This window comes from Callorhinus ursinus, unplaced genomic scaffold, assembly GCF_003265705.2.
Source record: "Callorhinus ursinus isolate GAN/ISIS: 27379988/994484 unplaced genomic scaffold, GSC_fseal_2.0 scaffold22, whole genome shotgun sequence".
NCBI lineage: Eukaryota > Metazoa > Chordata > Mammalia > Carnivora > Otariidae > Callorhinus > Callorhinus ursinus.
Window position 1 is genome coordinate 10,254,707 of NW_027397084.1, and position 16,465 is coordinate 10,271,171.

General features: G+C 43.7%; 1 protein-coding gene across 6 annotated transcripts in view; it reads right to left on the reverse strand.

The window, feature by feature from the left end:
* Window positions 1-16,465, reverse strand: part of PKHD1 (PKHD1 ciliary IPT domain containing fibrocystin/polyductin) — a 484,077-nt gene that overhangs the window by 315,757 nt on the left and 151,855 nt on the right. For all 6 annotated transcript variants that reach the window (XM_025890503.2, XM_073905082.1, XM_073905080.1 and 3 more), the window contains one exon: window positions 4,938-5,150. In XM_025890503.2, the coding sequence (XP_025746288.1) occupies window positions 4,938-5,150 (213 nt within the window). The remainder of the gene's footprint in view (window positions 1-4,937; window positions 5,151-16,465) is intronic.

The window sequence follows — 16,465 nt, forward strand, 5'->3', positions numbered from 1 at the left end:
TGAAGTTCCTCCAGGAAACATCTGGATTTTGTGGAGAAGGTGAAAACCAGGAACACGCTTCTATATGCGTGTCTACTCCATGCACCCGGTACCATGCTTCAGAACCGCCCGATGCCCTTCAGCAACTAAAATAGTGCCCGTGACACCATACTTATAAAAAGCATGGAATTTAAATAAAGATACTTGGTACTTTTAGAAGGAAAACAAACCATATCTAAACTCGCCTGTTTAGACTAGTTTTTTCCTTATTTGTTCCTACCAAATTCGTACATTCATAATAATTGCACTAGTGTTTTCCTCAACCAGGCTCCCACATACCAGCTTTGCTCAGAAACTTCCATTTATATTTAATGCCAGGATCTTGTAATTTCTTGAAAAGGACAAAGACAGAAGTCCATTCAAGGCCATAAGACTGCTTTTTCTCCTAAGAAACTGTCAGCCAAATTTCTCAGGGAGGAACTGGAAATGAAGTGAGAGACATTGATAAATTTCCCTGCTGAACAATCAATAAAAGCCCCACCATCCTGTTCAGACTCCCACTGTGGAAGCAAGGGCCATAATTACATTGTCAAAAATTCAAGTTGCCCAGGCTGACAGCGACCCCCTTGAAAAGTGACAAGTGATTGGCACTCAGTTTGGGGTAGTGAACCTGGATCGGCAGACAGAGTGGAGAAAGAAAAAGGCACGAGTGAAATTTCCTTATTGACCACAACCAGCCAGACCCCAGATGGCCACTCTGGAGGCGTCCTGAGACCCTAGAGTCACATTTAGAATCCCAGTGAGCAGCTGACAGGATCTCCTAAGCAATCTGAACCCCATCAGAGATTCCAAACGGAACAGCCCTGCCCCAATCCACTCCCAAACCCCGAGAAAGAGAAAGACGGTGTTGCATGTGTGTGTGTGCGTGCATGTGTGTGTGTACAAGTGTGTGAGAGTTTCCCTACATTAAAAGAAAAACATGAAATGTGCTTTCAACTCCATCGTTCCTTATGACAGCTGAACAGCAAAGCCTGTTTGCTTAGCAACATGAACCCATGAGAGAAATCAGCTGGAGCAAAAGGGTTCCATGGGGTGGCAATGAAGGAGACGGGGGAGGGAGTGGGGGAAGGCCATAGTCCTGACACGCAGACCATTCGTGTGAATCTCCGTGACCTGAGCTGGAGCTAAATTAGTACCCGTCAGTCAGCCCTCTCACTGTTGGACGTGAGGGATAAAATGCCTCCAAAAAGCCTCGTTGCTGGGCAGGGCTCTGCTTCTGGCTATTCTGGGGCCCATGTAAATGGCTTCCAGAAGACCCTCCTGTAACACACCCAGGAATGGTGGTTTTCCACTGCTGGGAAGCAGCTGCACAGAGATTAAAATCAAAAGGTGTTCACGGAGCAGTGGGAACAGAAGATACCTGGGAATGTTGCTAAAACCTCTCTCTTGCTCTGATCAGAAGAGGTAGACAAGGAAATTAGGAAGGAGAAAAATCTCTAGGCAGGGCTGGCCCCATGCCAAATTTTGAGAAAGAAGCCCCTCTCGCTCTCTCCTCGCTAAAAGAAAACATGAGATAATTGGCACTGGGTCCTCACTGCTGTGGGGGGGGGGGGTGGCGGTGGGGAGAATATAATAAAATAGCCGTAATTAACTCTGCTTGAGTGTCAGTGTGTGCCAAATACTTTGGACTAAGTCACAAGCAGCAAATCTACAAGGTGGGGACCATGTTTCCTGGTTTTATGGAGCTTCATTTGCCCAAGGTCATGAGTGATTAGTGCCAGAACTGGACAGAGTTCCGATTCCAAAACTATTAACCTCTAAAAACAGCATTTCTCCAAGAGTAGTCGGTGAGCCACAGGAATCAGATCACCCGTTGAAGTGCACATTTCTAGGCCCACTCGGGCCCACCAAGTCAGACTGTGGGGCTGAGGCCTAGAAACCTGGATTTTAAAAAAATCCCCTGGAGAAGAGTCTTCTGTGCGCTATGTAGTGAATCTCACTGCATCATGCCAGGAAGCTGAGTGAACGCCGGGTCATTAGGGATTTAGGGTGCGAAGCAGTGAATCAAGTGGCTCACTGTTTTGCATACTTGAAAGCAAAAGAAAATTAGTTTTTCCCTAAGGTCCCAGTGTCACCAGACCCATGTCTGGCCCTGGGAAAAGGCCAGGGAAGTTACGTAATGATTTTAGCCATGCTATACAGTGCTGTTGGAGGGGAATCTGAGACCTCAGGTGTGCAGGACACGGGAGAGGGATGAGCCGCAGGCTGGGGCGGGGGGGGGGATTCTCTGACAGACACTGAGGGAAGGGAGCCCTCACTTGGGGACTGTGCTCTTACCCACACAGCGCTTCCTTCAAATGAATGAGCGGCAGCGGCATCATTTCAGAGAGGAAATAGCTTGCTTTTGCAAGTGTTCACTGTGTAAGCTCCGTGGTTCTCCAGAGATCCTAGTTACTCCCATACTGGCAGCACTTTGGACAAATGGGTAAACCAGTTGCTGAGGATAACCTAACACTGGGAATGCAGGAAAGGAGAGGGGCAGGAGATGGAGGAAACAGGAGAAAGAGAGGGAAGGGAGGGAGGGAGAGGAGGTGTCTGCACTCTCAATATCCAGTCACGTCACAGGACTAAAGCTGCAACACTGATTTGTAACTTCCAGAATTCTCAAACCATATGAGAAGCCTCTACGTTGCTTCGGTTGGCCTGTATTGATTGATTATAAGCAATGGCATTAAGGATTTTCTTAACTCGATAACTGTTTAAACACAAAGGCTTAGGAGCATAGGGTACCTTGAAAAATGCAGGCACATAAAGGTTTATCTATGAGCTGTTTTGCTGATCCTTCATAATAGAACATGAGCATGAGAAGGTTGGAATGAAAGAAGCAGGGTAAAATGAATTAGGAGTCTTCACCCTTCTTCGTGGGTATTTCCATTTCTAGCAAGAGTTGAGCACCTGCATTGTATAGGACAGTGGCTCTCAAGCCAGAGGACCGCTGTTAAGCTTCAGCGTTCTTCAGACGGTCTGTAGCAAATATTGATCAGTGAGTGCCCTCTTGCTGTTCTGCAGCGGTAAACAACAGCACATTGGGTTGGTAGCCCAACTGAGACCACGGCTGATGTGCCTCGTGGATGCTGGACCACAACATCAGTGTAAGTTCTTGCTGATGAAGCTAGGAGAAAAGAGTCCTCCATAAAGCGGAACTTAAGAATCAATACTGTAGGCATTTTAAATTTCTGTCCGGATAATTATGGGGCTTTTTAAGCCTTACAAAATATATCCCCAGTTGTAGCAGTCTGGCTGGTCCAAAGTCAACACTTACTAAATGCTTGATGAAAAGATTTCACTTCCTCTCGTAGGAAAGCCAAAAGAGGCAAAAGACTGCACTTTAGTGAACGATGATTGAGGCCCACAGATTATACTAGTCCCCCCTTATCTGTGGTTTGGCTTTCTGTGGTTTCCGTTACCCGTGGTCAACTGCAGTCTGAAAACAGACGATCCTCCTTCTGACCTGGTCAGAAGGTCACTAGGAGCCTAGCACTATGCCACAATGCCTACCTCATTCCCCTCACTTCCTCCCCTGTGGAGGCCTTTTCTTACCTCACATGATCACAAGAAGGGTGAGTACAGGACAGTAAGATATTTTGAGAGACCACATTCACATAACTTTTACTACCATATATTGTTATAATTGTTTTATTTTTAGTTATTGTTGTTAATCTCTTATTGTGCCTAATTTACAAATTAAACTTTATCATAGGTATGTACATATAAGAGAAAACAGAGTGTGTGTGTGTGTGTGTGTGTGTGTGTGTGTATGGGGTTTGGTACGATCCATGGTTTTTTTACGTTGTCATGCCAATATAGAAATGCCAATGTCAATGACACCAAGTTTTGTGGAGATTGGGCCACTATCTGGAGCCTACATTTTGATTTCCCTTTTTTCTCATGCTGTGTAACCAAAAGTATGTAAGTATCCACTGAAAGATACATAAAGCTCCTCATTTTATACTTACACATTTTCCAGTTGATACCAAGGATTCTCCTGGTACATTTAGTAATTTCCTGAATCTCAAGGAAAATAAAAATGTCCATTTTGCAAAGTGGGACTAAGTGATCAGAAGGCAAATAAAACTGCAGCAGAAACACATGTAGCCTAATTCCTGTTTTGGGGGGGTTCTTTTCCCCCCCCAGAAATCCATAAGCACCCAACCCCTCTGTAACAGGATTCTAAGTAGAACTCTAACTGAACGCTGCTCCCAGGAGGGGAAGACAGCCATGACAACAACAAAATAAAGTTGTCTCTATTTGATTTGTGATGCCATCAATGTAAATGGCCCATCAGTCAGTCTGCACTACACTGTACTGCAGTTATAAACACCAGTCTCAGTGGTTTAGGTTGACAAAATCACTGCCCATTCCCATTCTGGACAGCAGGAGGTGGGCTGCAACTCTGCCCCAACTGTCCTCATTCAGGTTCCCAAGCTGAAGGAGCTGCCCCTACATGGGACAGGCTATTCTCCAGCGGAAGGAAAACGACAAATGGCCAAAGCAGTGTGACAGCTCTCAAAACTTCTACTTGGCCATGCAGTCTATCATTTCCACTCACATTCCTTGACCAAAGCAAGTCCACAGCTGAGCTCCATGTCCCAGTGGGACAGGGAAGTATGGTCCACGCAGCGGGCAGCACCGAAAGTCACCTGGCAGTTGGTGGAGGCATATAATCCTCTTACTTGAAGGGGAGTACATACTCGGGAACCAAATATACTCTGTCTGCCACAGGACTCATAACAACTAATATTTCTTATTTAAGGAAATAGTGCCCGTGCTGTCATTAACTTTGTTGCCTCAGCAACTAATAGCCAAAGATTTTTAAGAGGTTTTACCATTTGCCCCTCACTAGCAGATTGTCTAGACACCGTTCTACCTCATCTCTTCTGGTCAACTGTCTCACTCACCATGCAGGGAAAGAGTTCCATTCCTCACAGCCAGGAACTTGACACCATATGGAAAGAAGGGAGTAGAGTGGGAACTCCCATAGAGTTTGATCTCAGCTTTGCCTTGGAAGGGCTTGTCCTCGGATCCAATCCGGAGCTCTCCACCATCAGTAATGAGGATGGAGTGTGCCCTAAGCTCAATGGGTCCTGGATCCATGAAAATCAGCTTGCCTCCTAATGACCAGAAAGAAGATTGTCAGTCCTTCGGAGGATGAGGTTCACCTCCTTTTGACAGTTCTAACATCTGAGGAAATCCTCTGCATTTATACACTCTTGCAGCAATTTAGACTTATTTTATCTTGTCCTCTCTTTTAGAAGCACAAGAGAATATGGATTGGACCCCCAAGGGTAGAAGCACTATACTAAGCCAGTTTAGGCTAGCTATCACTACTCACTGCAACTCTATTTATGTTATTTTTAATGGTACTATCCCAAATGCCCAGCAATTTAGGGCTGGTTAAATAAGGGAGGAGAAGGTCACCATTTTCGTCACCTAGCAGCAGACAAAAGAAGCATATAAAATTAGGTTTAGAAACACTAAGAAACAAGTGAACGAGGAATACGAATAGAAGAAAATATGTCAAAATTACGAGAATTGTGGTAAAAGGAAATGTAATTAGGACTACCATCATGGCATTTGCAGCACTTTAGCTGGCCAACATCCATTTTGCTTTACTTTTGATGAGAAACCCAAATTTCCTTAAGAAATTGCTCTGTGCCACTGAACAGGGTTGAGTAGGACTATCAGTCACCATACCCCATCCTACCATAGCCTAAGTCATGTGCCCAGGCTTCAGATGGAAATCTGGAACAAGAGGGAATAGAAGACTGGAAATGTTTAGAGTTTAGTAATTCCAGCGGTGGCATCTAAACGAGCCTGAAAAGAGCTGCTGTTTCTGAGGCCCCCTGCCCTCACCTGCAAAGCTCCTTCAAAATGCCCTGATCACTATCACTTCTACACCTGATTTTCCAGACTCTCCCTTCAATTCTGTAAGCAACCCAACATATTCTCAATAAACTTCCTTCTATAAAAGAAAGTCAGTTTCTGCTATTTGTAATCAAATAATCTTAAACTGATACAGATACGTTTCTTCTACTATCCAAATTTTCTGTAACATAGGAATATTATTTTATAATGAAATTATATTGTGAGAATAAATACTTAAGATATTAAAACATAATTTCACCTCTATAACACTTCTCTTTAAAAGGATTTAGACTATTTGCATTCCGAACAGAATTTTCCCTGTAATGACAACATAATTAAAGCAGCCCATGTAAACAACCACTTTAACCTGCATGAGTTACTAAATCTATCTCCCTCCTGTATGTGGTTTGCAAAAGTACAGGACGATACTCTTCTATCCTGTAACAAAGTGGTTAGAGTTGTGACTTCATACTAGAAAAGCCAGGGGTCCACTTTTCCACATCCTACAACAATGTCCCATCCCAGTCAGAATAAAAGTCAAAGTCCTGACACTGGGCTCCAAAAGGCCCTTCATGATTCACCACCCACCTCCAAGCCCCCTGCAACGTCATCCCGTGAGCCTCACGCCTTCGCTCACCTGCCCTGCACATGCGGGCCCACTTGTCAGCTCTCCAGCAGGCCTCAGTTGCTCCCTTACTGCAGTGTTCTTCTGTCAGGCATCCCTGTGACTCACTCCCTGTTGTCTCCAGTCAAATGTTGACTTCTCGTGGAGGCCCTCCCTTTCCAGTCTATATAAAATAGCATGCTCTGGCCCCTTACCCAAAGACGTTTTTCTTCGTAACACTTACCATCAGGCATATTATATATTTGTGTGTTTATTGTCTGCCCACCTCTCACTAGAGGGCATGCTTTGTGAGGGCTCTTCTCTGTTTTGTTCACCTCTGTATTGCCAGTGTCTAGAACAGTGACTGATAGGTGGTTGGCACTCAATATAGAATTGTGGAGCAAATCAATATATGGTTATTTCATTTTAGAGAATCTGATTTAAGTATCTGAATTTCCTTTATGGACACACACACACACACACACACACACACACACACACCCTCTCATTTTCTCAGAGAGGATGTTGTTATTACATGTAATCTATAAATCCATACATTGTCTCAATGAGCCAAAGGTAGGCAAAGGATGCGAAGAGGCAACATGTCAGAAAAGAAATGGCTCAAAAAGCAGATTCTTCTGTTGTAAGGAGGGTCTCAGTGAGTGAGCGGCAGTGAAAGCCAAGACTCTTCAGTTGCTAAATTTTGTCCTAAATCCAATGTGCCAGGTTATTGAGCGGGATTGCTGTTCTCCAAAAACCACAACTGGGAAGGCTCAAGCATGCACTGGAGGAATGAGAGGGACCGAAGAAAAAAGCTAACATGCCTTTCGTCATTTTTGTTTACCTCTATCTCAGCAGAGATAGTGATCAATACACATTTGGCCCCATAGTCAAATGTGGAGGCCACCTCACCCCTGACCTTCAGCTCCAACATTGCACTTCGACTCTCCTCAGCCCTCTTCATCAAGCCTTCTAGTCTCGCGTCCTAAAGCCCAAGCCACACATCATCAGCAACAGTCCCAGATGCTGACGTGGACTTGACCCCTGAAAGCGTTCTCTCCTTGCAGCCACAATTTAGAACAACACGCCCCACGTGGGTATCCAGTTTCTCCCTCGGGAAAATGTGCACGGTAAGGGTCCTTCACTCAAAGAACTATGATGAGATTTCTTGAAGTGATGCTTGTAGATCGTTGGCCTCAGTCTGACACCTGTTAGACACTTAATGTAGTGGTGGCAGTGGCTACTGTCAGACTCATCTGCTCGCCCCCCACTGTTGCCAATTACTACTCATCTACACAGTTCCTCCAACACTCAAGCACTACCGGACCACCGCCTTCCAACACCTCGCCGTTGGCAGGCCCGCCTTTCCTTCTGAAACATGGTGCGGCAATCACGCACTCCGGTGAACTATCTGAGAAGCGAGCAACTCTCCTCTGATCTATAGGCTTGATGCTGGAGCAGCAACACTTCCAGACTTCCAAAGGACCTACTGGCGATTTGGACTTTAATTTTCCCTTCCACTCTCATGCCAATGGCAAGAATAATCATTAGAAATGCAATAATAATCCTTAATTCTTCTGTGAACAAGAGGAAAGAAATGTGACCTGTTTCCTAAAACTTTTCATTCCCAGCCACGTGTCATTAATGTCCCAACTAATTCTCTTCAATTGGTGGACCATGGATTTGCATGGCATGGCATGCCTCCTCCATTACAACCCGGCAGGGAATCTGAACTGACCTTGATGAGCAAGTGGTGGAAATAGGGGGCAGAGTGTCTACTGGCTTCTGAAGGACCCTCAGTAAGTCCCATAAAATTGCTGGGTCTCCGATTACCCAGTTTCCAAATCTGCCCTACTCCCTGCCCGGGGATGGTCTGTTTTTTTCATTATTCACATGCGGAACAGAACCACGCATTCACTGAGACTCCTTCCAGCTCTAGAACATTGGACATTTACATCTTCAAGAGTGCACTCGGGTGTGCCAATACTGGAGGAAACATGGAGCTTGTGTTTTCCTGACACCACCCATCCTGCAGTGGACTTTGAATTTCACTTGAGAAAAGTATCCCATACACAATCAGAAATCCAAATAATACTACAGGGAAAACAAGGGTGCTAACACTTACTGAGCACCTACCCTATGTCAAAATCTTTAGACATGTTGTCTGAAATGACCATCAAAACAAGCCTATGAGGTTGGCATCACACTCCATATTTTGCAGACCAGAGGGCAGGCTGGGAGAGGGGGTCTGTCTCAGCCTAAAATAAGCCAAGCCAGCATTGGAGCCCAGGACCACCTGCCAGAAGAGCTCATATTTTCTGCACTTCGGCAAACCCTCCCAGGTTGCTTTTTTATTAATTAGAATTATCATAGTTACATTTAAGGAAAAACACGTGTTAGCTTAAGTTAAGTTTGCCTGTGGCTTGTTTATGTACGATTTATTTTCACTTTGTTAATGTAGATATACCTCGCCTCATTCCAAACAGGATCTGAGGCAGATTACAAGGATTAGTGGGTGAATTTATAAACCTGGGCTTTGTCCCTTGTCACATCAAGCCAACTATTCAACACACTAAAACAAATTGGTAGAAATTTAAAAACGTCATTTACTGATGGGAGCTAATAATGACGCTAATGAAGGGAGAAATCTCAGCCCAAAGAAAATGAATGATTTGTGTTGGCAAGAGTACTAAAAACAGGACTAATTAATTAATATGATAACCATTATTCCCAGCTAAAAAGCCTCCCCTCCTTCCTTATCAGCGGCAAGGATAAAGAAATCTAGGTAAATTAAGAAGAGAGTTTGATGAGGAATTCAGCTCTTTTTAATTGGAATAATTAAAAGCGATAACCAAAAGGAAAGCTTCTTAGAGTGAAGGAATGGAAGGTTTATACTCAAGCTAGCCCTGCGCCGAGGCCCTGAGTGTTGTATCCTCACACTTTATTAGCTTAAAACAAATATCCAGTGGGCCGGTGCGGAGTGTAGTGGCTTCGTATGGGAGGGCAGAGGGAGGACTTTATTCCTCCACTTTATAGAGCTTGACCACATTTCTGAACACTGAAATAAAGCACAGGGCTGAAAGTGGCCTGTGGCCGTGACCCTTCAATGGCTTGTTATGATTGTTCATGAAAGCCGAGTCTGTCCCACAAGTGACCTTGGGTAATTTCATAAAAATCAATCAACCATCATGATTGCTACTTCCCCTCTAAAATAAATAAATGAACACAACTTTTTACATGTAATCACTTCTTTCCATTAAACATCCCTTTTATTTCTTTTAAAGGGAAGTCAAAGGGACTTTTAGCAGCTAGCTAATGTTTGCAAAGTCCATCAAAACCCATTTTTGGCTAAGCCTACAATTAGCCATCCTCTGTAATAACCGCAAAACGATTTGTTGTATGTGTTTTGAAAACCAACAACAACAACAACAACACTGTTCTAGCTATTTTCCCCCTCACTGTAAAAATTTGGAGTATAAATATTTTACTGCACGATAAGACTCTGAAAGAGCCGGCTATACCTTCCATCCTCAATTCTTTCCCTCCCTTTCCTTGAGCCCGCCCCAGCGGGACCTTTGCCTGACAAGTCTATCAGAACCGGTCCTGTTATGGTCACAATGGCAACCACATTGCTGAATCCAAGGCCCGATGCTCTGTTCTCACCTGTCCTGAGTGGCCAGCACTATCTCACACACTCGGTCACTCCTTCTTTCTTGAAACTCCTTCCCCTCCCTTGCCAGTGCTGGTTTTCCTCCCCCCACCTCTCAAGCCCCCCCCCCCCCAGTTTCCCCCACCTGATTCCTCCCAATTGTCCCACCTACTGGCACCTGGAGTGTCTCCACCACTTTTCGTACCATTCTCTGAACCATGTGTCGGGTGTCTCACCTTGTCCTCGGGTTTTAAACACCATCACAGGCTAATTGCCGATGACACCCGAATTTCTATCTCCAAGGCCCACCTCTGCCCTCCACTCAAACTCATGCACCCAGCGACCACTCGACATCTCCACGTAGATGTCTCACAGGCTCCCCAACTTAGCACACCCGGAAAATGAACTCCTCGCCTTGCGCCACGGATCATCCCACAGTCCGGCCGAGGCCGCAAAGGGCAACTCCATTCTTCCAGGTGCTCAGTCTGAAAATCCTCGGGTCAACATTTCACTCACAGCCAAGCCTCCAGGAAATTTTGTGCCTTCTTCCTTCAGACAATCCCCACGATCCAACCACTTCTCACCACTTCCACATCTACCATTGGGGTCTAAGTCACTCTCATCTCATCCCTGGATGATTGTAACAGCCTCTCAACTCAACTCCCTGCTTCTATGCCCACCCCCACCCCCACCCCAGGGTCTACTCTCAAAACAGCACCTAGTGTGATTCTTTTCTTTTATGTAAACCTTATCATGTCACCTCTCTGCTCAGAGTCTCCAATGGCTCCCACCACACTCAGAGTCAAAGCCTACTAAACCCTACAGGGTTGGTCCTCGCTGGCACAATCTCACTCTGCTCTCCCTCGGGCTCACAGTCCTCCTGCGGCACTGACCTTCCTGCTACCCCGCCTCACAGCCTTTGCCTCACTGTGCGCAAATCCCCGCAACCACCACCAAACTCCCTCTCCACATTTCCTGCTCCATTGTTCTCCATGCTGCTCAGCAAATCTCACAAAAACTGTAATCTCCTCAACTGGACTACTTTCTTCATAGACATAAACTCCACAAGAGCAAGAATTTTGGTCCATTTCGTTCACACCCATTGCCCCTGTGCCTAGAACAGTGCCTGACATATGGGAGCCCTGGCAAGTGGTCACTAAATACTGGTTGAATAAGGAAGAGTTGAAGTTATAGAAGTGAATGAGGTCTCCCATGGAGAGTGAGAGCAGAAGAGAGGTAAGAGAAACAAACTGTCAAATATTATTATTCAAAAACTAGAATAAAGTGAGAAAGTAGCAAGATTTTTGGGTGTGGTTCAAAGAATTAGGTGAATAGAACATTTGGAAGATTGTAGAGACATAAGCTCTAGGAAGAACTTCAAGAAGTGTGAAGGTGGTAGATGAAGATGTCATTATGTCATTTTTAGAAGACTCGGGGGAGAGAGGGTGCAGAGCAAGAGTGCACTTGTTTAGGTGAATGGCAGGTGGTAAAATGAACCCAGGGAGAGTGACTCCAGGGTTAAGCAGAGGGAAAGCCAGAGGTGAATGGACGCAAGACCCAGGCAGGCATCTGAGCACTTCAATTAACTAGATCAATCTATAACCCAAACTAGATCATTCATTGCTCAAAGCCTGAACTACCTAAATTTTTATATGTAAATTATCCAGTTTACTTATTTCTATTGATTAACCTCCACTCAGCTTTTTGTGTCAACCGCAAATAATTCCTTAAAATGTTTAGCAGCCTGTATCTGGTTATCCTTCCAGTTGCTATGCAGTCAAATAGATAGGGAAGCTTGTGGAATTTCCTTTCCCTGGAGAATTATAGATGACTATCCATTCTGGATGGACAGACCCCCCTCTGCCTGGGTAAGAATGGCTGGCTGAGTGATCCGGGCACATTGCTGCACCCTACTGTACCACGTGGCTGTGGAGGTAGGCGTCAGGAGGAGGTGAGAGAGTGGGGGAAAAGGTAGTAGTGGGGGAAGCCAGCCACAGCCCGAAGCCTACGTTGTGTTGGGGATGCACACAGCTTCCTTTGTTGGCAAGATCCGGATTAAGCTTGTGCCTGATCCACTGGAGCAGAGCCTGGAAGCCTTCGAGGTGGGCTTGTCCCCAGCCAGAAAGGCGGAAAATCAATTTGGCTGGCAAACGAGAGCCCCCAAGAGCTCAGTGCACGCTCCATAATCCTATCCACTAGCAGCTCAGGAAATAGATGCCTGAGCCCTCACATATTCATGGGGGATGTGAGGCATAAATCAGGCTTTAAGGATTGGGGGCAAAGGGAATGGACTCTCTGGCTGGCTACTAATTAATCAAGCACAGAACACCTAAACCTAGCAACCTGGGAGCAAGCCACACACACACCGGCACAGGCTGCGGCTGCTGCTTTTCCTGATGGTTTTTTTGGGTTTTGGGTTTTTTTTTTTTCATTTCAATTAAAATAGATATCAAATGAAATTTTCTCCCTTAGCTGATGCTGCTTATGCATCCCCCTGTTCTTGCTTTAATTAAAAAACATGCTTATTGCAATACTTGCCAGAATCACTTTAACGGTATTTTAATTGTAATGTCTCTGCCTGATTAAAAAAAGAAAATATGAACCAGAAAGTGTGGGCAAAAATGTTCTCGGGATGCAGGAAAAGAATCACCCACCTCCCCAAAATGGATGCCACATACTAATTCCTTAATTAGCCTGGTATGCCTGTCAAATGAGCAATGTAGATGGGGAGAAGACATATCTGAAATAAAATCACCAACTCAGAGCCACAAACAATAGCAGTCAGGAGAAATCATTTTTAGCAGCTCCGTTTTCCCTGGCAGGACAGAGAACTAACTACATCTAACAAAAACCGCCGTGCTCAGGATTGGCCCATGCAAGGTGCCCAGCCAAGTTTTCATAGCTCTTTGCAAAGAGTCACATAACCTTTGGGAATCGAGTAGCAGGCCTGGGTTAATCGGCTTCCAGTCCTGACAGTAATATATGGCTCCCTTTATTGTTTTAGGCTAGTAGTTCTCAAACTTGAGCGTGCATCTAAATCCCCTGGAGGTCTTAAAACACAGATTGGCGGGCCTTCTGCCCAAAGCAGTTCTGCTATGGGGCCCCAACATTCACAGTTCTCGCAAGGTCCCAGGTGATGGTGATGCTGCTGACTGGGGACCACACTTTGAGAACCACTACTCTAGTCAATTAAGCGATTGATCTAGGTGTCCATAGTCTTGGGCTGTTTGCTATCATCTAAAATAGGTGGAGAAATACAAGGTGGGGATTGCAGATTAATTCACTTCATCATTCAACCAACATTTGCTGTTATTTCCCAGCCTTTCTGCTAGATGTTGAAGGAAAAAAATGTGAAAAATACAGTCTCTACTACTACAAGGTCAAGGTGAAGTTTAATTGCTGCAGGTGAATAAAAATACCCTGGTTTTAGCGCATTGGCCAGCTTTACAGACAATGGAGAAAGAAGATAAAGATTGTGAGTCAGCTTTTGCTTTTTCTATGACACATAAAACTCATTAAATTAACTTTATAAATTGATTAACTATATTAATTACAACATTTAAACCTATTTGTGGAAAAGAAACTACATAGAAATATTTAAAGGAACTGAAACACAGATACAAATAAATGCCTTTGTCGTTACAGCTACCGTTATCAATTGTTACTTAACTAAACCTTGGTTTCTTTCTTTTTTTTTTTTTTTTTAAGATTTTATTTGTCAGAGAGAGAGAGAGTGCAAGCGCAAGCAGGGGGAGCGGGAGAGGGAGAAGCAGGTTCCCCACCAAGCAAGGAGCCCGATGTGGGGCTCGATCCCAGGACCCTGGGATCATGACCTGAGTTGAAGGCAGACGCTTAACCGACTGAGCCACCCAGGTGTCCCAAAAAATCATCACGTCCTTTTACCAACACAGCTTCTGGCATTTCAGTACACAAGACCCTCAGCTGTTCATGGATTTCTAAAAAGTCACTTAAGACCTCAGAACGAAAGCTCTTTATAAGGAGAAAAGAAAAGACCAGCATGTGTGCACACATGTACACACACATATGCACATATATGCATAAACTTGGGGCCTTTGTTGATGGCTATGCACATTGATGTAATTCTTTTGGAGAGAAAATGGCAACAGATAGCAAGAGTCTTTCATATTTTTACACTTTGACTATCCATCAATTACACTCTTAGCAATTTATTAAAAGCTAAGCATTTAACAGAAAAATAAGTGTATGCAATGGGCATATTTTTCCAATACTGTAAATAATAAAATTTGGAATATTACAATAAAAAAAAAAAGAAAAGACCAGAAAAAAAAAACCCACGAACAAATGAAACAAACCAACAAAAAAAAAAACCTACCTTTTCTTTAAAGTCTGTACCAGGCAGGTAAAAATCTCCCTTGCTACCAAATTACTCATTCATTCAAATAATCCCCTCCCTTCTGCCAAAGTTCAAATTAGCATTGACCCAATCACAGTTTTGAATAGCCCTCCAATTTGATACATTTCTCTAAGCAATTCAAAATGTTCCAGATATAATTGTTCTCTGAATATTGTAAACATAAATTGGCTATAGCACAACTTCACGAGGTTTCAGGTCACAGTTGTTTCCTCATAGAATTTATTTATTTAAAAAATGAGAATACCTCCTACTTTTTCCTGACCCCCCAGGAATATGACAGTACATGAGAAATGAAAGTGATGAAATGCTTGGTCTCTGATATATTTTTATATGTATAAGAATCCCAGATACATAAGCATCCCAGAGTTCTAGTCCTGCTTTCAGCCTGGATAGACAGGATGTGCAAATCATTAAGCAACAAATGAGGTAAAGCGGTAAGGAGAGACCAAACCCTGAAGGACTCCATAAGCCATATTTAGGAGTTTAGGCTTGATCTCAAAGGCTAAGGGAAAGCCAGTGAAGGGTTTTAAGTAAGGAAGTTTAAAATATTTATCTTTCATTACTGAAAATATTAAAGCTTCTGTGCTAGGAAGGGACTGGTCCCTTTCGGTAGCATTTTTCATGTCACAACATTCAAGTTGTCAAGACATAAAACTGTAAATTGTTTAATATCTATCTATCTGTCTGTCTGCCCATCTATGGAAAGCATGTCCTTTCTCATAGCAATGGCTTATCTTTCATTTAAGGCTAATCAAGTGTGTCTGGGACTGTTCTCTGGAGGTAAATAATGTAAGTCATTGTCTGATTGGGAAAAATAAGGGGTTTCAGAGCCAAGTGTCCCCCACAGTAAAAAGCCTTTGTCTCTGATCTCCTGATACACAAATAGTAAATGAAATTGGTCACCGTCTGGACTAATCCACTAACATTTGAGAATACCAGGAAGGACTCTGATTATAGAGAAATCTACAACTAACATTAATCTGCCTCTTTAGGTCAGAAATTCATTCATTAGTTCGCTCAGTCCACAATTACTTGAATACCTACTATGTGCCTGAAGATATAAAGGTCCAGCAACACAAACGTGAGCAAACACAGACCTGGTTCCTGCTTCCTTGAGCTTATAGCCTTACACCGCACCTTCTCTGAAGGTAGAAGGAATTAAAAAACACACTCTAATATTAAATATGTAGATCACCAGGAAAAGACTGACACACACAGAGACACACAAGGTCAAGGGAGTTAAGGGTGGATTTCAAAAAAAGTCCAGTTATTTCTCTCTGATGCTGACTTCTTCATCAGGCTTCCCCTTTTGCCTCCTGCAAAGCCCAGCACATTCTGGAGCACCATGCTTGAAAATACAGGGAAGAAATTACATTAACTCCTTTACTGCACTTCCCGTCTACAAAGGGAAGAGAGTCACCATCATCTGCATTTTTCCACTTTGACTTGAGGTCCGGCACCTTACTGAAAGCTAAAGGAGAATCTGTGGCTGCCTTGAATTTCAGCTCAGGCCCCCAATTTCCTGACCAAAATGTAATAAGCCCACCTTGCTGCCCTGTCTACACCTCCTGATCGCCCCTCCTGCCTTGAAGGGTCGCTATGGTTCAGCCGGAAGAGGAGGCAATTCAGTCGATCTCCTTTTTCAGCCAACTTCCAGATAAATTATTTTAAATTTATAATTTTATAATTTACAAAATTTATATAATTTATATGACTATATATAAATTTATATAATTTCTAATTTTCTAATTTATAAAAATATAAATTTATAAATTACTTTAAACATTTGTAACAAATGTTACCAGCCCCCCCAACTCCCTCATGTTGACCAAGATATTATATAGTTAAAGAAAGAAATATTAATACAGAATATTTCATTTTTAGCAAAGCTCCAGGCTGCCCGCAGATAGAT